At 47.8% G+C, this 22,324-nt stretch overlaps 1 protein-coding gene across 1 annotated transcript in view; it reads right to left on the bottom strand.

Annotated features, from left to right (window-relative positions):
• The window catches only part of srgap2 (SLIT-ROBO Rho GTPase activating protein 2), a 182,716-nt gene that overhangs the window by 38,920 nt on the left and 121,472 nt on the right, over positions 1 to 22,324 (bottom strand). The window contains exons 6-11 of the mRNA XM_080209671.1: positions 16,551 to 16,766; positions 15,060 to 15,188; positions 11,384 to 11,605; positions 8,499 to 8,600; positions 3,860 to 4,057; positions 2,279 to 2,363 (exon numbers count right to left, since the gene is read on the bottom strand). Of these exons, the coding sequence (XP_080065797.1) occupies positions 2,279 to 2,363; positions 3,860 to 4,057; positions 8,499 to 8,600; positions 11,384 to 11,605; positions 15,060 to 15,188; positions 16,551 to 16,766 (952 nt within the window). The remainder of the gene's footprint in view (positions 1 to 2,278; positions 2,364 to 3,859; positions 4,058 to 8,498; positions 8,601 to 11,383; positions 11,606 to 15,059; positions 15,189 to 16,550; positions 16,767 to 22,324) is intronic.

Below are 22,324 nucleotides of genomic sequence, written 5' to 3'. Positions count from 1 at the left end.
AGTCCCTACCCCCACAACCCCAGATATTTACCCTAACTAGTCCCCTGACACTAAGGGCAATTTAGCATAGCCAATCCACCACACCAGCACATTTTTCGGAGGAAACAGGAGCACCCGGAGGAAACCCATGCAGACACGGGGAGAACATGCAAACTCTGCACACAGTGACCTGAGGCTGGAATTGAAAGTGGGTCCCTGGCGCTATGAAGCATCAGTGCCACCAGTTGTGGGAGAGCAAAACTGGACAACATGAATATAAGGTGATCATTAATAAATCTCTCACGGGGAACATCTTTACCCAGATAATGTGGAGCTTGCTAGCACAGCCAGTAGCTATGGCCAATGGGATGGATAGATTAAAGGCAAGTTAGATAAACAGCAAGAGGGAGAAAGGAACAGAAGGGTCTGTTGATGGGGTGCGGTGAAGTCGGGTGGGTTGAAACTTGTGTGGAATATAAACACTGACTGGCTCTTTCACTGTGAAATTCACCGAGTATGTTCCACACGAGGTGGAATTTGGGAAAGGTGGAAGGGGTCGACGGTAGGAAACTCCATTAAGCAGCTGAGTCGGAATTTACACAGTGAAAATCGCAAATGCTGGAACAAAAGCGGAAAGTGCTGCAAACACACAGCAGGGGGTGTGAGCCCGGGGTCAGGGAACCCGTGTAGTCTTCCCAAGCTCCACGCACAGCAACAGCAGATGGAGCTGTGCTCGGCTCAGTAGGATGGGCCTGGATCGGAAGCAGCCAGGCTGGAAAAATCTCGGATCGTTCCGGAAGCCAAACACCGTCTCAGCAGATGGCGTGTGTCAGCCCCTGGCAGACTTGAAAGGAGACCTTTCACAACAGATTTTTCTCCCCTTGCTCTTCCTCACGTCTCCTGGTCTTTTTCATTTCTGTTTATTATTTCTGGAAGGAACAGGGTGCAGACTCTCTGAAGAAGGAATTCTTTATTGCAGCAGGAAAGCTGGTGTGTGAGGGTCAGCTTGGTGGGGTCCCAAATGACAAGCTCTCAGTGGGACTGTGAGTTGTTACCTTTGCAATGAGACACAGACCAAAATTGGAACCTCTGTTGTATTTTGCTTTTGAATCTGAAATCCAGGCCTGATCTGCACCGAGCAGGTGCTCTGCTGGGCTGTATCTACACCTCTACACAGAGAACTATGGAGCTAACTTTTACTAAGATCGCTGTATCATGAGAAGCAGCTTTTGTGAAACTATTTGAAGTATTATATTAACCCATGAGAAATTCTAATCAAGTTAAACTTGCAATGAATGTATAGTTTTTAGGCTTGTAATGTCCAGTTCAAATACATTAAATAAAACTGCAATCCAGAAGCTGTTTTACTCAAGCTTTGAAGGTTAGTGTGTATTCGCTCGCTGAGCTTAGATAAATCTGTTCTTTTTTGGAATGTTCCAGGATAAGATCTGACACATCCCGTCTGTTTAATATCCGAGTGAAAGCCGTTCAGTCAAAGTAAGGGAAAAGCTGTTACACTTTTATGCAAAGTCTCAGTGAGGTTTAGAAGTGAGACCCCGGGCTTAAACACGAGTCTTCTTGCTGCGAGTGTAAAACATTGAAAAAAATTGTGTCTCCGCTGATTGCTACTGCCGAATTTTAGACGGCCAAGGAGCTTTTACTGGGAGATTTTTAAAAATCAGAAAATCCGGGGAAAGATGGTTTGAGATGGAAAACGTGAACAAACTGACATCAGGCTGCACCGAGCTATAATTACACAGCAGCTATGATGTTAAAGCTCATTCCTGTCCATTCCAGGTCAATACTGAGTAATTTAAAATATTTTACCGGATTTCATGGTTAAGGAACCCAGATACTGTCCATCTCCTGACAAAGCTAAGGAAGGGTATTTTGAAAATCTACTGAAATTGCCAGCTTTTAAATTTGAATAAGCCTCTTCTTAAGAACAGTTATTCCAACGGCAAACCTCAGAATGGTTTAAAATCCTGAACCAGTCATTCTTTAAGAGATGTCTCTATCCTAATTGCCATCGACTTTCCCGGTGATGATATAACACCCACTGCAGCAGCTGACTTTAACAGCACACAGTGTAATATAAAATCTTAAAGCTGACCTTTTAAACTCCGAATTTTGATAAAAGAAGAATTAGTGGAGAGAGGTTGAAAAAAGATTTAATCGCAGCATGGATTTGCTCTAATGGGTGGGTCAGGCTTTGAAGGGATTTGGGCTAAATTATACAGAAAGGATCGCACCACTCACTGATGAGCTAATCATGGAGAAGATTAAAAGTATTTCCTACTTTCTCCCAGAGTCTTCTGTAGAAGGTCATGTTTCGCCTGCAGTTTGGTGATCAGATTTCTGCCTTCAAAATATTCCTTCAGTTTCTGTAAACAGAGTAGGAAACAACAGTGACACAGAACACCAAGACACGGTGACGCGCGGTGTGGCCTCGATACCCCTCCCCATCCAGATCTGAAGATGCACAGGCACCAGAGATCTGATGGAAAAATTTGAGTGATCGACTTCCTCTATGCTAATGAGCAACACACATTGAAGGGATCCAATCCATCAACTGGGATATCTGGGCCCCCCTACCCAGGGGCACGGGGACACACCTCACCCCCACCCAAACCCAGGGGCACGGGGACACACCTCACCCCCACCCAAACCCAGGGGCACGGGGACACACCTCACCCCCACCCAAACCCAGGGGCATGGGGACACACCTCACCCCCACCCAAACCCAGGGGCACGGGGACACACCTCACCCCCACCCAAACCCAGGGGCATGGGAACACACCTCACCCCCCCACCCCCAAACCTAGGGACACGGGGACACACCTCACCCCCCCACCCCCAAACGTAGGGACACGGGGACACACCTCACCCCCACCCAAACCCAGGGGCACAGGGACACACCTCACCCCCCCCACCCCCAAACCTAGGGACATGGGGGCACACCACATCCCCACCCAAACCTAGGGACATGGGACAGACCACACCCCCATTCAGGGGCATTGGCGCACAGCACACCCCCATCCAAACTCAGGGCATGAGTATACACCATGCTCCCACCCATGGGTACGGACACACAATGTCCCCCACCCAGGAGCACAGATATACCACGTCCCCACCTGGAGGCACGGACGGAAACATAGAAGACAGGAGCAGGAGGAGGCCATTTGGCCCTTCGAGCCTGCTCCGCCATTCATCACAATCATGGCTGTTCATCTAATCCTGCTTTCTCCCATTCGCCCCGAGTGCTATATCCAGCCATCTCTTGAATACATTCAATGTTTTGGCATCAACGACTTCCTGTGGTAATGAATTCCACAGGCTCACCACTCTTTGGGTGAAGAAATGTCTCCTCATCTCTGTCCTAAATGGTCTACCCTGAATCCTCAGACTGTGACCCCTGGTTCTGGACACCCCCCACCTGAGGGAACATCCTCCCTGCATCTATCCTGTCCAGTCCTGTTAGAATTTTATAAGCCTCTATGACATTCCATCCCCTCTGTCTGAACTCCAGTGAAAACACTCCTAACCAAGTCAATCTCTCCTCATACATCAGTCGCACCATCTCCGGGATCAGCCTGGTAAACCTTCGCTGCACTCCCTCGAGAGCAAACCATCCAGGGGCTTGGGGGCACACCACACCCCCAATGCTCCCCTCATGTCCACCCAGGAGCACGGACACACTCCGCCCAAGGGCACAAGTTACAATCACCCCACTCAGCAGGAGGGTCCTGCTGGGGCCATACACAAGGGAAGGAGTCACACTGGTCCCATGCTCTGGGGGAAGGGCTCACAGCATCACTAAGGTGAGCCTTTGGATTTAAATCTACCTGACAGAGCGTGCTCGAACCTCGCGTCATCGTACCGTGAAGTAGAATTGCTCCGTCTCCTGCTGATTGGCCCGTCTCTTGGCAATACTGGGCTTACTCATGAATGTTTCTGAAAGGGTGGATTTGACGGATTCTGTGGAGTTTGTGTACTGGAAGCAGTCAGCGACATCAAAGTCTTCGACAGTAACCATGTCCTGGATTGTCTGTAACGTGGCTTCCATTGTCTTCTTCACCTGTGGCAATCAACAAGCAATTGGAATTTATGAACTGTGAACAGTTCAGGTCACCCGATTACAGAAAGGATATTATTAAACTAGAAAGTGTGCAGAAGAGATTTACTAGGGTGCTACTGGGACTTGATGGTTTGAATTATAAGGAGAGGCTGGGATAGACTGGGACGTTTTTCTCTGGAGCGTAGAAGGCTGAGGGGTGATTTTAAAGAGGTCTACAAAATAATGAGGGGCACAGATCAGCGAGATAGTCAATATCTTTTCCCAAAGATAGGGGAGTCTAAAATTAGAGGGCAGAGGTTTAAGGTGAGAGGGAAGAGATACAAAAGTGTCCAGAGGGGCAATTGTTTCACACAGAAGGTGGTGAGTGTCTGGAACAAGCTGCCAGAGGTAGTAGTCGATGTGGATACAATTTTCTCTTTTAAAAAGCATTTAGACATTTACAAAGGTAAGATGGGTACAGAGGGATATGGGCCAAATGCAGGCCCCTGGGACTAGCTTAGGGGTTTAATAAAAAAGGCAGCATGGACAAGTTGGGCTGAAGGGCCTGTTTCCCTGCTGTAAACTTCTATGACTTGAGCCAAGCACAAAAACCAGGTGGGATTCTGCTCAGTTGCCATGTCTGCAGCTATTAAAAGCCAACAGGATGGCACAGTGACGCAGTGGCCAGGGACCTAGGTTCAATTCCCAGCTTGGGTCACGGTCTGTGTGGAGTTTGCACATTCTCCCCGTGTCTGCGTGGGTTTCCTCCAGTTTCCTCCCACAGTCTGTAAGACGTGCTGATTGGGTGCATTGACCCAAACAGGCGGGCGACTAGGGGAATTTCACAGTAACTTCATTGCAGTGTTAATGTAAGCCTTACTTGTGACTAATAAATAGAACTTTTAACTTTAACTTTTGATTGGACAGGGGCTTCTGTGGCTTTCTGAATGCATTCATTCTGAAACAAAACTAATGTCTTTTTATTTTACCACTTTGTAACTTTCCACTATTTGCACGGACGACTTGGACAGGCTACAGGAGGACAGATATACCCCAGGGTCAGTAACTATTTACCAAGACTGTGAGATTAGATGCAGAATAAAATCTATAAAGTGCTGACATCAGGAAATCAGGTACCTATGGAGAAGTCCCAGAAACTAATCAAGATGATTACTCCCTGTGATAAGTGTTTTCCTCTCCAAGATGCTGCCTGTCCTGAGTATCCATCACACAAACCAGCCTCCCATCCATTGACTCGGTCTACACTTCCCGCTGTCTCGGCAAAGCAGCCGGTATAATTAAGGACCCCCCACACACCCTGGACATTCTCTCTTCCACCTTCTTCCGTCAGGAAGAAGATACAAAGTCTGAGGTCCTGTACCGACCGACTCAAGAACAGTTTCTTCCCTGCTGCTGTCAGACTTTTGAATGGACCTACCTCACATTAAGCTGATCTTTCTCTACACCCTAGCTGTGACTGTAACACTACATTCTGCACTCTCTCGTTTCCTTCTCTATGAATGTTATGCTTTGTCTGTATAGCGCGCAAGAAACAATACTTTTCACTGTATGTTAATATATGTGTCAACAATAAATCAAATATTTCCAGCATTCTCAGTTTTTGTTTCAGATTTCTTGACTCTGCAGTATTTTGTTTTTATACTAATGAGTTTAAACACACAGAACTCAAAAGGACCGCAGACCAATTAGTCTTACATCAGTAAATGGTAAAATAATGAGGAACACAATTGAGAAGTGCCTATAATCAAAATAACCTGGTGAAGTCGCAGCTAATATTGTTTCAGTAACAGGAGCTGCTGTCTGGGCAAACTCAAATGTTTCTGACATCTTAAACATACAACGGAAAATCCTCCAATACAGGGAACCCAATCAGCCAGAAAACACTCAGTAAGATCCCATTTGAAAGGTTGCTTCAGAACTTGACACAGTGGATATCCAGGTATAATATGGTTTTGATAACACACTGGCTGGTAGACAGGATGCATTAGAATGATGTCGGGCAGCGCAGTGGTTAGCACTGCTGCCTCACAGCACCAGGGACCCGGGTTCGATTCCAGAGTCAAGTCACTGTCTGTGCAGAGTCTGCACCTTCTCTCTGTGTCTGTGTGGGTTTCCTCCGGGTGCTCCGGTTTCCTCCCACACTCCAAAGATGTGCAGGTTAGGTGGATTGGCTTTGCTAAATTGCTCCTCGGCAACCCAAAATGTTTAAGTTGGGGGGGATTAGTGAGGTAGATACGTGGGGTTATGGGGATAAGGCCTGTGTGGAATGCTCTGTCAGACAGTTGACTTGATGGGCCAAATGGCTTCCTTCTGCATTGTTGGAATTCTATGTTGTCAGGCTGGAGAGGGGTGCTGATGGGAGTGTTCTATGAGTCTGTGCGACTGGGGGTGAGGGGGGATGGAGGGTAAGGACGGGGTGGGGGAGGGTGAGGTCGGGGTGAAACGAATTGGGTGCCCCAGGGATTGGTGCTGGAAGATGATACCTCCTGAGTGCAGCACTCCCTCAGCCTCTCCACTCTGTACGCCCCAACATCCGGAACACTGCATTCAGTTCTAGTCACTGCTCCCTGGGTGGGCATATTGGCCTCAGAGGGGGCAGTGGTGGCTGCACAGTTTAGTCAGAATGCTACCAGGACACAATGGGTTAAATTAAGAGAGCAGATTGCATCAAGTGGGTTTATATCCCCTTCATTCTGCAGACTGCGGGGTTGGGGGAGTGAGGATGCAGAGAAACTATTACTTCTGATAGGGAAATCAAAAACGCAAAAACAATAAAAATTGGGAACTGAAATTACAGCATATTCTTTTCCCATTGGGAGGACAATAATTCTGGAACTTTCTTCACTGGAAAGTTCAACACGCGAGTATAATGTTAGCAAGTGTGAGGTTATCCACTTTGGCAGGAATAATAGTAGCAGGGATTACTATTTAAAGGGTGGAAAGCTGCAGCATGCTACGGTGCAGAGGGACCTGGGGGTCCTTGTGCACGAGTCGCAAAAACCCAGCCTGCAGGTGCAGCAGGTGATCAAGAAGGCGAATGGAATGTTGGCCTTTATAGCGAGGGGGATAGAATATAAAAGCAGGGAGGTCTTGCTGTAACTGTACTGGGTACTGGTGAGGCCGCAGCTGGAGTACTGTGTGCAGTTTTGGTCACCGTACTTGCGCAAGGATATTTTGGCCTTGGAGGGACTGCAGAGGAGGTTCACTAGGCTGATACCGGAGATGAGGGGGTTGGACTATGAAGAGAGACTAAACAGACTGGGTCTGTACTCGTTGGAGTTTAGAAGGATGAGGGGGGATCTTATAGAGACATATAAGATAATGAAGGGGATGGATAGGGTAGAGGTAGAGAGATTCTTCCCGCTTAGAAAGGATAGCAGGACTAGAGGGCACAGCCTCAAGATAAAAGGGGGACAGTTTAGAACAGAGTTGAGGAGGAACTTCTTCACTCAAAGGGTGATGAATCTCTGGAATTTTCTGCCTGTTGAAGTGGTGGAGGCTGCCTCGCTAAATATATTTAAGTCACGGGTAGATAGGTTTCTGACAGACAGGGGATTAAGGGGGAGAAAGCGGGAAAGTGGAACTGATCCACTTCAGATCAGCCATGATCTTATTGAATGGCGGGGCAGGCTCGAAGGGCTAGATGGCCAACTCCTGCTCCTATTTCTTATGTTCTTATATTCTTATGCGAGGAGGGGGTGGGGGGCATTGTCATCAAGATGTTCGAGACTAGAGATTGATAGATTGTGGTTGGCTCAAGGTATTGGAGGAGGTGGAGTTAAGGTGGGTAAGGACAGATCAGCGGAGTAGGATCGATGGGCTGAGTAACCTGCTGCGGCTCTTTGTTAGAACGTTCTTGACCCAAGGATTCTTGTGTCAGCGGAATGAGTCAAAACAAAAAGATTGGAAAGTGTTCGACTCTTCAGCCTTGAACAAGGATTTTTGTGACGAACAGAAAGTACCACATGGGATTAAAAAGGTTAACATTGACTCACTATATTGTGAGTCCAAATCTTCCTGATACAAAGACACTGGTACAAAGTGAGACCATCAGGCTGATGTCAGGAAGCTTTTTTAAAAATATTTGTACATGGGATGTGGTTCACCATTACACTTTTAATTCCAGGTTTTTATTGAATTCAAATTTCAACATCTGCAGTGGTGGGATTCAAACCTGGGTCATCAGAGCATCACCCTGGATTGCTGGATTATGAGTAGAGTGACAGTACCACTACGCCACCATCTCCCTATGTTGATGCAGAGGGGGACTGGAGTAAACTGGTCCCCGCCAGTTACAGAACTGATTTACTAATTTCAGCCCAGGGACCAATGTTGGAATCTGGGTCATTCAGTGTTGTACTGACCCACTGAGACACACAGTGCTGAGCTGGAGCTGCTCTGAACCACTGCAGCCCAGGGCCAGCAATCCCCAGGAACTCACCTCCTCATTCTCGATCTTCAGAGTGGCCAGCCTGGACTGCAGTTGTTGGCATCGTAAAACCAATTCTCCCTGCATTGGCTGCTGTACGCACAGATGTGAGACCTGCAGCAAGCAAACACAAGCACGTGACACATTGGGGTGAGGGAAAAGAGGCAGGGTGGAGGCACCGGAAATCTACCGCCTCACCCGCCATGGAATCGGAGAGGGTGAAGGGCAGACAACGGAAACGTTTGTTGACCCTGGGCGGAAATTTCCAGTCTCGCTCGAGTGAGGTCGTAAAATCCTGCCCATAATCTCAACCACAGAACCCAGGCCGAAAACCAGAAACAAATTCCAAATCATTCACAGACAAAGCTGGGAGACAATTTCAATGGCTACGCCAGAGAATGGATCTGTTAAATACAGGGAACACACAGAGCATTGCAATGGTGTAAACACCATCCTTTTCCCCTTTACGTTTGAGACAATGATCAGAAAGAAATCTATCTCTTGCAGCTGGCTGCTGCAGGCTCATACACTCAATGTCATTGGGACAGTTTAAAGCAATTCCACGCAGACACGGATGCACTGGTACAAAACTGACACAAGCTTAGTGGTTGCAACATTTTGAGGGGATTTTCACAGTAACTTCATTGCAGTGTTAATGTAAATCTACTTCTGACACTAAGAAATAAGCTTAAAACTTCATTTAAAAAATTCTTGTGACCTAAGTGTGGTCGGTGGGGGCAGACCTGTCACGGTATAACACTGGGGTACAGTACTGGTGGGGATGGGTCTGTCGCTGTATAACACTGGGGTACAGTACTGGTGGGGATGGGTCTGTCTCTGTATAACACTGGGGTACAGTACTGGTGGGGATGGGTCTGTCACTGTATAACACTGGGGTACAGTACTGGTGGGGATGGGTCTGTCGCTGTATAACACTGGGGTACAGTACTGGTGGGGATGGGTCTGTCTCTGTATAACACTGGGGTACAGTACTGGTGGGGATGGGTCTGTCGCTGTATAACACTGGGGTACAGTACTGGTGGGGACGGGTCTGTCACTGTATAACACTGGGGTACAGTACCGGTGGGGACGGGTCTGTCGCTGTATAACACTGGGGTACAGTACTGGTGGGGATGGGTCTGTCACGGTATAACACTGGGGTACAGTACTGGTGGGGATGGGTCTGTCGCTGTATAACACTGGGGTACAGTACTGGTGGGGATGGGTCTGTCGCTGTATAACACTGGGGTACAGTACTGGTGGGGATGGGTCTGTCTCTGTATAACACTGGGGTACAGTACTGGTGGGGATGGGTCTGTCACTGTATAACACTGGGGTACAGTACTGGTGGGGATGGGTCTGTCGCTGTATAACACTGGGGTACAGTACTGGTGGGGATGGGTCTGTCTCTGTATAACACTGGGGTACAGTACTGGTGGGGATGGGTCTGTCGCTGTATAACACTGGGGTACAGTACTGGTGGGGACGGGTCTGTCACTGTATAACACTGGGGTACAGTACCGGTGGGGACGGGTCTGTCGCTGTATAACACTGGGGTACAGTACTGGTGGGGACGGGTCTGTCACGGTATAACACTGGGGTACAGTACTGGTGGGGACGGGTCTGTCACTGTATAACACTGGGGTACAGTACTGGTGGGGACAGGTCTGTCACGGTATAACACTGGGGTACAGTACTGGTGGGGATGGGCCTGTCACTGTATAACACTGGGGTACAGTACTGGTGGGGACAGGTCTGTCACGGTATAACACTGGGGTACAGTACTGGTGGGGATGGGCCTGAAACTGTATAACACTGGGGTACAGTACTGGTGGGGACGGGTCTGTCACGGTATAACACTGGGGTACAGTACTGGTGGGGACTGGTCTGTCACTGTATAACACTGGGGTACAGTACTGGTGGGGACAGGTCTGTCACGGTATAACACTGGGGTACAGTACTGGTGGGGACTGGTCTGTCACTGTATAACACTGGGGTACAGTACTGGTGGGGACAGGTCTGTCACGGTATAACACTGGGGTACAGTACTGGTGGGGACTGGTCTGTCACTGTATAACACTGGGGTACAGTACTGGTGGGGACAGGTCTGTCACTGTATAACACTGGGGTACAGTACTGGTGGGGACAGGTCTGTCACTGTATAACACTGGGGTACAGTACTGGTGGGGACTGGTCTGTCACTGTATAACACTGGGGTACAGTACTGGTGGGGACAGGTCTGTCACTGTATAACACTGGGGTACAGTACTGGTGGGGACGGGTCTGTCACTGTATAACACTGGGGTACAGTACTGGTGGGGACAGGTCTGTCACTGTATAACACTGGGGTACAGTACTGGTGGGGACAGGTCTGTCACTGTATAACACTGGGGTACAGTACTGGTGGGGACTGGTCTGTCACTGTATAACACTGGGGTACAGTACTGGTGGGGACTGGTCTGTCACTGTATAACACTGGGGTACAGTACTGGTGGGGACAGGTCTGTCACTGTATAACACTGGGGTACAGTACTGGTGGGGACAGGTCTGTCACTGTATAACACTGGGGTACAGTACTGGTGGGGACTGGTCTGTCACTGTATAACACTGGGGTACAGTACTGGTGGGGACAGGTCTGTCACTGTATAACACTGGGGTACAGTACTGGTGGGGACAGGTCTGTCACTGTATAACACTGGGGTACAGTACTGGTGGGGACTGGTCTGTCACTGTATAACACTGGGGTACAGTACTGGTGGGGACGGGTCTGTCACTGTATAACACTGGGGTACAGTACTGGTTTATTGAGGATAATAGAAATTTGAGAATGTGCATTCTCACACTATCACATTGTGTTTTAACTGTGCAGAGATTGGTTTCGAAAGAGATTCACTAACCCCGTCTCCCATGTGTGGCTGGAAGTCAAACTTTGGTGGCAGACAGAACACGGTGTGGTACAACTCCATCAGACGCTGTTTATCATTGCAGGCGTCTAGACTGTCGATAGCACTTTCAATGATTTCCAGCCCTTCGTGCTTAGATTGTTCGACATTAATCTCTGCTGATAGAAATGTCCTCATTGCTCGGTTCAGGCTGGCATGATACCCAAGGTCACAGCACTAAAACCAAAAGCAAAGATTAGAATATTTCCCCCGCCAACATCACAGCGTCTACACATTCCCCAAACTTGGCTTGGAAACGAAACCACTAACTCCCTCAAACAACGGGCTGCACACTCAGAGTATCTCCACTCCTCCTCCCTTTTCCGCTCGCTTCCCTCATCCCATTAACTCCTCACAGGCTTCCCACTCTTCCCTCCATCGTCTCCTGCTTTCCAGGCTGATCTCTCCCACCTCACTCTCCTTTTAAAGAGGTTTTGAATTTTTTTGCACTCATTTCACCCTCCCCTTGGCCAGGGCATTACACTTGGGCAGCGGAATCCTGTTGGGCTTCACGTTTGTCACTAGAAGCTCGGCGAATACGAAGGAGAGCAGTGGCAGGATAATAAAATCTGCAATATAAAGCTGGTGTCAGTAACGGTAACTATGAAACTATCATCGATTGTCGTGAAAATTCATCTGGTTCACTAATGTCCTTTAGGGAAGGAAATCTGCCGTCCTTACCCGGCCTGGCCTACATGTGAATCCTGAGCCACAGCAATGCGGTTGATTCTTAGCTGTGCTCTGAAATGACCGAGTGAAACACCCAGTGGGCAACAGGTGCCAGCAATGCCCAGATCCCAGAAACACATTTTAGAAGTGGCTGCTTTTCAGAAGGTGCTGTTTTTGATCTGGGACAAGGAGCACAATGTCAAAGCTTACGGATGCTCAGAAACAGTGAGGAGCATTGGAACAAAGCTGAGAGGAGGTACAAAAACCGGTGAAGTGGGAAGGCAAATAGAGGTTGAAACTTAACAGAGGAATGTGATTCTAATTGGCAGAACGAGAGCTGGCAATATAAACTCAATTGCATAATTTTAAACGGGGAAGAGAGAAACCTGGCAGTCTCAGTTCATAGACATCTGAAAATGGAAGGAGAAGGCGTGGAGGCCACTGAAGAACATCTGGAATCCTTGGCTTTATTGATAAACATGATGTGGAGATGCCGGCGTTGGACTGGGGTAAGCACAGTAAGAAGTCTCACAACGTCAGGCTAAAGTCCAACAGGTTTATTTGGTAGCACAAGCCACGAGCTTTCAGAGCACTGCCCCTTCATCAGGTGAGTGAGAGTTGTGTTCACAAACAGGGCATAAAAAGACACAAACTCAATTTACAAAATAATGGTTGAAATGCAATTCCATTTATAAACCACAGATTAGGTTTCAGCTAGTATAGCGTGATCAACTCAGGATGCCACACTTTGGGAAGGGTGACAAGGTCATGGAGAGAGCGCCGAGGAGGTTTCCCAGGGATTAGGGACTTTAGATATCTGGAGAGACTGGAGAAACTGGGCTTGTCCTTCTTACAGGAGGGAAGGTAAAAACAATATTTAAGGGAAGAGTTCAGAATCATGAGAGAAAACACTGGAAAACCTCAGCAGGGCCGACACATCTGTGAGGAAAGAGCTGATGTTTTGAGTCCAGATGACCTTTTGACAAAACATCCACGGTAATTTGTTTTTGTTCAGAATCAGGACTGGTTTGGGGTGAGGCGCTGGAGATTTTGAGAGGACTTGAAGAAGAACATTTTCACCCAAAGGATGGTCGGAATCTGGAACTTTCTGACTGAAAGGTGCTGGATGCAGGAACCCTCAGAACATTTACAAACAGTGAAAAAATAGGAGCAGAAAGGGGCCTTTTGGATCTTTGAGCCTGCTCCCCTATTCATCATGATCATCCAATTCAATAGCCTGATCCAACCTTCTCCCCATATTCTTTGATCCCCTTCACCCCAAGTGCTATATCTAACTGTTTGAAAACATTCAATGTTTTTGCCTTAACTGTTTCCTGTGGTAGTGAATTCCACAGGCTGACCACTGTCTGGGTGAAGAAATTTCTCCTCATCTCCCTCCTAAACAGTCTGCCTTGTATCCACAGACTTTGACCCCTGGTTCTGGACACCCCACCATCAGGAACATCCTTCTTGCCTCTACCCTGTCCAGGTCTGTTAGAACTTTAGAGGTTTCTATGAAATCCCGCTCATTCCTCTGAACACTAGTGAATATAATTCTATCCGACTCAATCCCTCCTCAAGCGTCAGTCCCGCTATTCCAGGAATCAGTCTGGGAAACCTTCTCTGCCCTCCTTCCATAGCAAGAACATCCTTCTTCAGATTCCAGGTGTGGCCTCTCTGAGACCCTGTATAATTGCATCAAATATGTAAGAAGCATTTAGGTGAGCACTTGAAAAGCCACAGCTACAAGGCTAGGGAACAAGTGCTGGGAAATGGGATTAGAATAGACAGGTGCTTGAGGGCTGGCACAAACACGATGGGCTGAAGGGCCTCTCTCTGTGCTGTAAAACTCAGTAAGGCCGAGTCAATAAGGGAAAGTATTTTTAGATGAGTCAGTAAAAATTTAAGCTGATTGGCAAAAGGACCAGGAGTGAAATGAGGAAATATTTTCTTCTGCAGTGAGTTGTTGGGATCTATGACACACTTACTGAAAGTGTGAAAGAAGCAGGTTTAAAAAAAGAATTTAATAAACACTTGGGAGGCAAAACATTCATGAGGGAGACAGTAGGAAAGTGGAACTAATTCAATCACTCTATCAAAAGAACTAGTACAGGCATGATGGGCCAAATGGCCTCTTTCTGTGCTATAACTATGATCCTATGATTCCAGCTCAATCCCACCCAAGCAATCAATACCTAACCATGATCTGGTTAACTGGATGAGAGTGTGTACAGGACTTGGGGAGCTCGACCCCTGCACTCCTCACTACTCTGAAAACAACAAAATAACCATGAAGCAGTTGAGGTTATCTCATTGAATATTTTTCAGGCAAAGATAGATACGTTCTTGAGCAGCAAAGAGATTAAGAGTTATGGTGAGCGGGTGGGTAAGTGGAGCTGAGTCCACAAAAAGATCAGCCGTGATCTTATTGAATGGCAGGGCAGGCTCGAGGGGCCGAATGGCCTACTCCTGCTCCTAGTTCTTATGTTCTCAAAACATGAATTCATTCAACATCTCAGATTGGCACAGGAGGCAGCCACGAGATCCTGACCGATCTGTATTTGAATCATCTATCTGCCATATCACCTTGGTACCTCAAATCTTCCTTAAAAACTCTATAATTCTCCATTTTGGAAATTTTAACTGACTTCAGCAACTTTTTGAAGGACAGAGTTCCAGATTCTCACTGCCCCTCGTGTGAGGAAATGCTTCCTGACATCACCCCTGAATTTCCTGCGGCTAATTTTGAGTTTCTGTCTCATCCACCAGAAGAAATAGATTCTCTCTAATCTCCACTCACAAAACCTTGTATCATCATCGAATGCTCGATCAGATCATCCCTGAATCTTCGAAACTCAAGGCTATCCAAGCCTATTCTACGTACGCTGCCCTCAAAACATAACCCTTTGAAGAGGTTGAAGCAGAGAGGGGATAGGTTGGTTGGGACAGATGATGTACTCACATCGAGGAGGTCAGACAGATCGTGGATGTAATACTTGAAGACGGAGCTGTTGGTAGCCTCCAAAGCCAGAATGTATTCATTCCTCGCCTTTACGGCCTTGAGTTTGTTCTCCGTGTACTTTGCCTGACGCTGGAAAGAAAAACGGCAACAATCAAGAGTTAAACTGTCGCTGGCACACATGGAATTGGAAAACCCAGAATTAGCAAATAACCTGAGATCAGCACGTGAGGAACTCCTCGTCCTCCCCCATCCCCACTCCTCACCCCCTCTCCTCCTGCCCTCCTCCCTGCCCCCTAACCCCCCCATCCCCCCCTCTCCCCCCAACCATCCCATTCCCACCCCTCATCCCTCTCCCCCAAGACCCCCATCCCACCCCTCGCCTACTCTCCCCCTATTCCCCCCCATCCCCACCCCTCGCCTACTCTCCCCCTATTCCCCCCCATCCCCACCCCTCGCCTACTCTCCCCCCTTCTCCCACTGCATGTGAGAAAGTGAATTTGGCATTCCAGCCAAAACTCCATTCACTCTCAGCAGCAGTGGGGGATTCCAGCACAGACGCGGAAGGAGATTTCTGGTGTAGATTAAAAGGGTGTGCATCACTGTGCAGCCTGTAATTAACAGCTCCAATTTGATGTAGAGTTTAAGGTTTTAGGCTTGCATTAACACTGCAATGAAGTTACTGTGAAAAATCCTCTAGTTGCGACACTCCGGCGTCTGTTCGGGTACACTGGGGGAGATTTTACATGGTCAATGCACCCTAACCTGCACATCTTTCGCACTGTGGGAGGAAACCCACACAGACACGGGGAGAATGTGCAGACAGTGACCCAAGTCGGGAATTGAACCTGGGTCCCTGGCACTGAAAAGCAGCAATGCTAACCACTGTGGCACCGTGCTGCCCAATTCCATTCTATAGGTTTCTCACTGTGTAGAATGGAGCTAAACAGGATAAGCAGAGTCCTGGATTTGGGTTGCATCAGCCAGAGTCTCCTCAAGTGATCTCTCTCCAATCACCCTGCTCAAAATCCTGAGGAGAGGCAGAGGCTTGGACACGGTTTGTTAACACATTCAGTGGGAGCTCACACACATGGCTGGCATGGTGGCACAGTGGTTAGGGCTGCTGCCTCACAACGCCAGGGACTCCGGTTCGATTCTGGTCTGGGATGACTCGATGAAGTTTGTAAATTCTTCCCGTGTCTGTACGGGTTTCCTCTGGGCGCTCCAGTTTCCTCCCATCAAGATGTGCCGGTGGGATGGATTGGCTGTGTTAAATTGCCCTTTAGTATCCCAAGATTTGCAATGTTAGAGGGATGAGTGGGATAAAATAGTAGGGTTACAAGGATGGGGCTTGGGTAAAATGCTCTGTTGGAAAGTCAGAGCAGAGCCCAATGGGCCGAATGGCCTCCTTCTGCACTGTGGAGATTCTATGAAACCACAGTCACTGAGACAAGCCGAAGGGTGAGGAGGAGGGCAGAACTTCAAAGGACAAACCTTTTCCTTCATTTTCTCGATCTTCCGGACTGAGCTGCGTCTCTGGTGCTTCTCCTCAAATCGAATGTTTGCCGCGGGGTCAGGGGAGCGCCCGACCAGTCGATCCTCCTGCTTCACCGAGCGGCCAATCTGCTTCTCCTCCTGTTTCTCTGCCTCTTTCAGCTTCCCCTCCGCACTAATACTGTCAGCATTGTACATGTGATAGGTCTTCATAACCTGCAGAGACATTTACTCACAATTCACATTCACAGAGAAATCTGCCTTCAACAAAGGTTGATATTTGGAAATGGAATCCTTTATAATTATCATCAAACACTCCCAGGACAGGTACAGCACAGGGTGAGATACAGAGTAAAGCTCCCTCTACACTGTCCCCCCATCAAACACTCCCAGGACAGGTACAGCATGGGGTTAGATACAGAGTAAAGCTCCCTCTACACTGTCCCCCCATCAAACACTCCCAGGACAGGTACAGCACGGGGTGAGATACAGAGTAAAGTTCCCTCTACACTGTTCCCCCATCAAACACTCCCAGGACAGGTACAGCACGGGGTTAGATACAGAGTAAAGCTCCCTCTACACTGTCCCCCATCAAACACTCCCAGGACAGGTACAGCACGGGGTTAGATACAGAGTAAAGCTCCCTCTACACTGTCCCCCATCAAACACTCCCAGGACAGGTACAGCACGGGGTGAGATACAGAGTAAAGTTCCCTCTACACTGTTCCCCCATCAAACACTCCCAGGACAGGTACAGCACGGGGTTAGATACAGAGTAAAGCTCCCTCTGCACTGTCCCCCCATCAAACACTCCCAGGACAGGTACAGCATGGGGTTAGATACAGAGTAAAGCTCCCTCTACACTGTCCCCCCCATCAAACACTCCCAGGACAGGTACAGCACGGGGTGAGATACAGAGTAAAGCTCCCTCTACACTGTCCCCCCATCAAACACTCCCAGGACAGGTACAGCACGGGGTTAGATACAGAGTAAAGTTCCCTCTACACTGTTCCCCCATCAAACACTCCCAGGACAGGTACAGCATGGGGTTAGATACAGAGTAAAGCTCCCTCTGCACTGTCCCCCCATCAAACACTCCCAGGACAGTTACAGCACGGGGTTAGATACAGAGTAAAGCTCCCTCTGCATTGTGATAAAAAATTGCATAACTTGATCCCAGAACAAGTGTGTAATGGGGGTGGGTTTAACTAAGCAAGGAGACCATTCAGTCCCTTGATGCTGCCCCACATTCAATTACATGATGACTGGTGTGTACCTCAACTCCAGTGACCTTCAATCTTCGCTCCATCAACTTCCTCCCAACCAAGATCCACCAACCTCCGTGTTAAAATGTTTAATTCCCCAGCAGCACCCACATCTTTCTTTGGGGAGGAAGTTCTAGATTTCCACATCCCTCGGGGTGAAGAAATGCTTCCTGATATCATCCCTCAGCAGCTGAGTTCCAATCTGAAGATGATGCCCCTTATTCTGGCCTCCCTCCCCAGAGGGAATCATTTCTCTCAATCAAATCCTTTCATCATCTTGAACACCTCTTCAGAGTGTGATTACACGTGTTTACCGTGTGTACTCAAGGAATTCTGCCAGTGAAGGACATCTACTCATCAGGGCATCTTATTTAACTCCAACCTGAAAACTACTGATGGCAGGTGCCAGGGTCGTGACTGCGATACAGGAGTTTCCGATAACGGGGCCATTTTAACGTGTGCGTGTGGCATGTTTCATTGCCTTTCCAAACACTTGAACACAAACCAATACTTGGTGCCATGAGACTGCGGCAGGCTGATGAGCAATCTGGGACTATCGGCTCTCTCAGGTGTGGGGGCGACAGGGAAGCAGACTCCAGGCCTGTAGCTGAGGGACAGGCCAAAAAACTGGGGCTCCCCCTTCTTCCATCTTGGGCAGATGAATAAAAAGTGGTGGTGATAAACGGCGAGGAGGAAACCCGTTAGGGCACAGGCCGATCTAGATGGGGGCGGTCTGAAGGGCAGAAAAACAGAAAATGGAATTTAACCCTGGTGATGGGAGGTCTAACAAGGCAGGGAATATACACTGAACAGTAGGATGCAAGGAAGTACAGAGGATAGAGGGGTCCATAGATTCCTGAAGACAGCAGGACAGGTAGATAAGGTGGATAAGATGGCGGCACATGGGATACTTGCTGAGGCAGAGAATATAAGAGCAGGGAGGTTATGATGGTGCTGCAGAAAACCCTCGTTAGGCCACAGCTAGAGTACTGTGTGCCACACTATAGGGAGGGTGAGATTGCGGAGGAGATTCACCAAGATGCTGCCTAGGCTGGAGTGTGTTAGAGGCTGGATAGGCTGGGATCGTTTTCCTTGGAACAGAGAAGACCGAGGGGGTATTGATTGAGGTGTATTAAACGATGAGGGACACAGATAGGACGGATAGGAAGAATCTCTTCCCCCTTCGTAGAGGTGTCAATAACCTGATTGAAGGTCGGGACAGGGGATTTGAGGAAATACTTCTTTCACCCACAGCGTGGTGGGAATCTGTAATATCTGTCTGGAAGGGTGGTGGGAACCCTCACAATATTTAAGCAGCATTTAGATGAGCACGTGAAATGCCACAGCATGTGAAACTACGGAGCAAGTGCTGCAAAATGGATTAGAATAGATAGGTGCCTGAAGGCCAGTGCAGACAGGATGGGCTGAAGGGCCTCTTTCAGTGCTGTAAAACTCTGATTCAAAGCAGGTCCTTCCTAGCAGCAGTCACACGGCCATTCTGGTTGAGGCCTAGCAGAAGTTCTTGGACATAATGGCAGAGAGAGAGAGAGAGAGAGAGAGAGAGCTGGCTTCCAGGCACAACATAATTCACCAGTAAAATAACTAAACCCCTAAATGCATTCTCCGCTTTCTTCTGCAACTAAGACAACAGCTAACACACCAAGTTTGATTTCCCATCAGAGAGTATCTCTGCTGTTTAGTGACTCTATCCCCACATCACCCCAATCCATCACGCAAACCAGCTTCCCATCCACTGACTCAGTCTACACTTCCCATTGACTCGGCAAAGCAGCAGAATAATTAAGGACCCCACCCACCCCGGACATTCTCTCTTCCACCTTCTGCCTTCAGAAAAAAAAACACAGAAGTTTGAGGTCACGTACCAACCAACTCACAAACAGCTTCTTCTCTGCTGCTGTCAGGCTTTCGAATGGATTTACCTTGTATTATGTTGATCTTTTTCTACAACCTAGCTGTGACTGTAACACTACATTCTGTACTCTCTCCTTTCTTTCTCTATGAATGGTATGCTTTGTCTGTATAGCGCGCAAGAAACAATACTTTCCACTGCATGTTAATACATGTGACAATAATAAATCAAGTGTTAAATAACTCCACCAAATGACAAAGGCTTATCTGGACTCAAAACGTCAGCTCTTTTCTCTCCTTACAGATGCTTCCTGACCCGCTGAGATTTTCCAGCATTTTCTCTTTTGGTTTCAGATTCCAGCATCTGCAGTAATTTGCTTTTATCCAGCAGATGACATGGTCTACAACAGGGCAGGACAGGGGGGTCAGTTTGAGGAAGATCTGAAGAGTGTGGGGATGGGGGAGCTCTGTATCAACTCCATCTGCCTCCAGATGGACCCGTGAGTGAGCTGGTCGACCCGTTTAGGACTAGGGGGCACAGCCTCAAGATAAAGGGGGGGCGGTTTAGAACGGAGTTGAGGAGGAACTTCTTCACTCAAAGGGTGGTGAATCTCTGGAATTCTCTGCCCGTTGAGGTGGTGGAGGCTGCCTCGCTAAATATTTTTAAGACGCGGGTTGATGGGTTTTTGATAGGAGAGGGGATTAAGGGTTATGGGGAGAGGGCGGGAAGGTGGAACTGAGCCACGACAGATCAGCCATGATCTTATTGAATGGCGGGGCAGGCTCGAAGGGCTAGATGGCCTACTCCTGCTCCTATTTCTTATGTTCTTATGTTTCAACACGTCATTCGAAACTGTTTCACATAAATAGGCTAATGACTGTACGACAACAGACACGGCCAGGAATTCAACACTGACTCTGCGCTAAATATATCACAACGAAAGGGAATTAAACTCCCAGATACCAAGCAGTTTTAGGGATATTGAGCTGGAATCTCAGTCATGGTGAAAGAAAGGTCACAGAAATTGTTTCATTTTAAAGAAATTGCTCTGGGTCATAATTTAAATTAAATCTCTGCACAGACAGCCCAGAACAATCTCCAAGCCTGAGTATCTGTGTCTTAGTGGAATACATTCTTAATTAGGTTGAGGAATTATAACTGCACAAAATGAGAACAGTTTACCATCTCTTTTCAAGAGATCATTGCTAGGTAACCCCACTGATCATTTGAAATGATGGTCTGAAAAGGACAATCACTAGTCAACCAGTTCATGGGTGGCACAGTGGTTAGCACTGCTGCCTCATAGCGCCAGGGTTCCAGGTTCGATTCCCAGCTTGGGTTGTGTGGAGTTGCATATTCTCCCCATGTCTGCGTGGGTTTCTTCCTGGTGCTCCAGTTTCCTCAGTCCAAAAATGTGCAGGTTGGGTTGATTGGCCATGTTAAATTGCTTGTTAATGTCAGAGGGTTGGTAGGGTAAGTTAGTATCATTATAGGGATAGGGGCTGGGTGGGGTGTGGGCTGAATGGCCTCTTCCTGCACTGTGGGGGACTCTATGATAAGAACATAAGAAATAGGAGCAGGAGTTGGCCATCTAGCCCTTCGAGCCTGCCCCGCCATTCAATAAGATCATGGCTGACCTGAAGTGGATCAGTTCCACTTTCCTGCTTTCTCCCCATAACCCTTAATTCCCTTGTCTATCAGAAACCTAAGATGATAAGAGTTTTCTTCCTGTGTCCTGTGTTCACTGACCCTCTTGCCCCAGTCAACTTCAAAGATGTTCAAACACCCGGTGGTGTCTCACCCAGAGAGAACTCCTCATGTATGCAGTACAGGACTATTGAACTGCAAGGGCATCACAACTAAAACCATGAATACATGCTCTCCAGCAGGGACTCCTTAAACAACCGGGAGAGGATGGACTGATGTGAATTTTATCCTCCTTTAACCAAGAGCACTGAATCCTGAAGTCCCATCTAGATAAATCAGTCAAACCCAAGCTTCTCCTGACCTCTATGTCTCACCAACAGATCAGCAGAAGATTTACCCACAAACTAGCTGAAGACTTGGGTCTCCTCCCCTGTACCACTTTTCCCAAAAGCTCAAAAGTACCACAGCCTTTATTTCCCACAACTGACTCCCCACCTAAAATCTAAAGGTTTGTAAGCTCCATCTTATAACCTCTTATCGATTCATCTCATCCACTTCCAAGGATCAGCTTGGCTCAGTGGGTAACACACTTGATTTTGAGTCAGAAGTTCATGGGTTCAAGGCCCATTACCGGACCCTGAGTACATGATCCAGGTTAACACTTCAGTACCACATGACTGCTGGAGTGCCGCTCTGTCAGAGGTGCTGCTTTTCTAGGGAGTTAAAATGAGGTCTTATTGCCTCATTCAGTCTCTTGGATCCCAACATGACAACAAAGAATTCTCTCACTCTCTTGGCCAACATTCCTCCCCTTAACCAAAACCACGATAAACAAGTTTATTGCTCATTTATCTCACTTATTGATGTTGGGGATTATGCTGTGTAATACAAGTGGTTATAGGTCATATAGAAAGGATATTACTAAACTAGAAAGAATGCAGAAAAGATTTACTAGGATGCTACCAGGACTTGATGGATTGAGTTATAAGGAG

Source organism: Carcharhinus amblyrhynchos, chromosome 22 (assembly GCF_965287045.1).
Source record: "Carcharhinus amblyrhynchos chromosome 22, sCarAmb.v2.hapA, whole genome shotgun sequence".
Classification (NCBI taxonomy): domain Eukaryota; kingdom Metazoa; phylum Chordata; class Chondrichthyes; order Carcharhiniformes; family Carcharhinidae; genus Carcharhinus; species Carcharhinus amblyrhynchos.
Note: the sequence above shows the minus strand (reverse complement) of the source record. Positions and strands in the feature narration are given on the sequence as shown.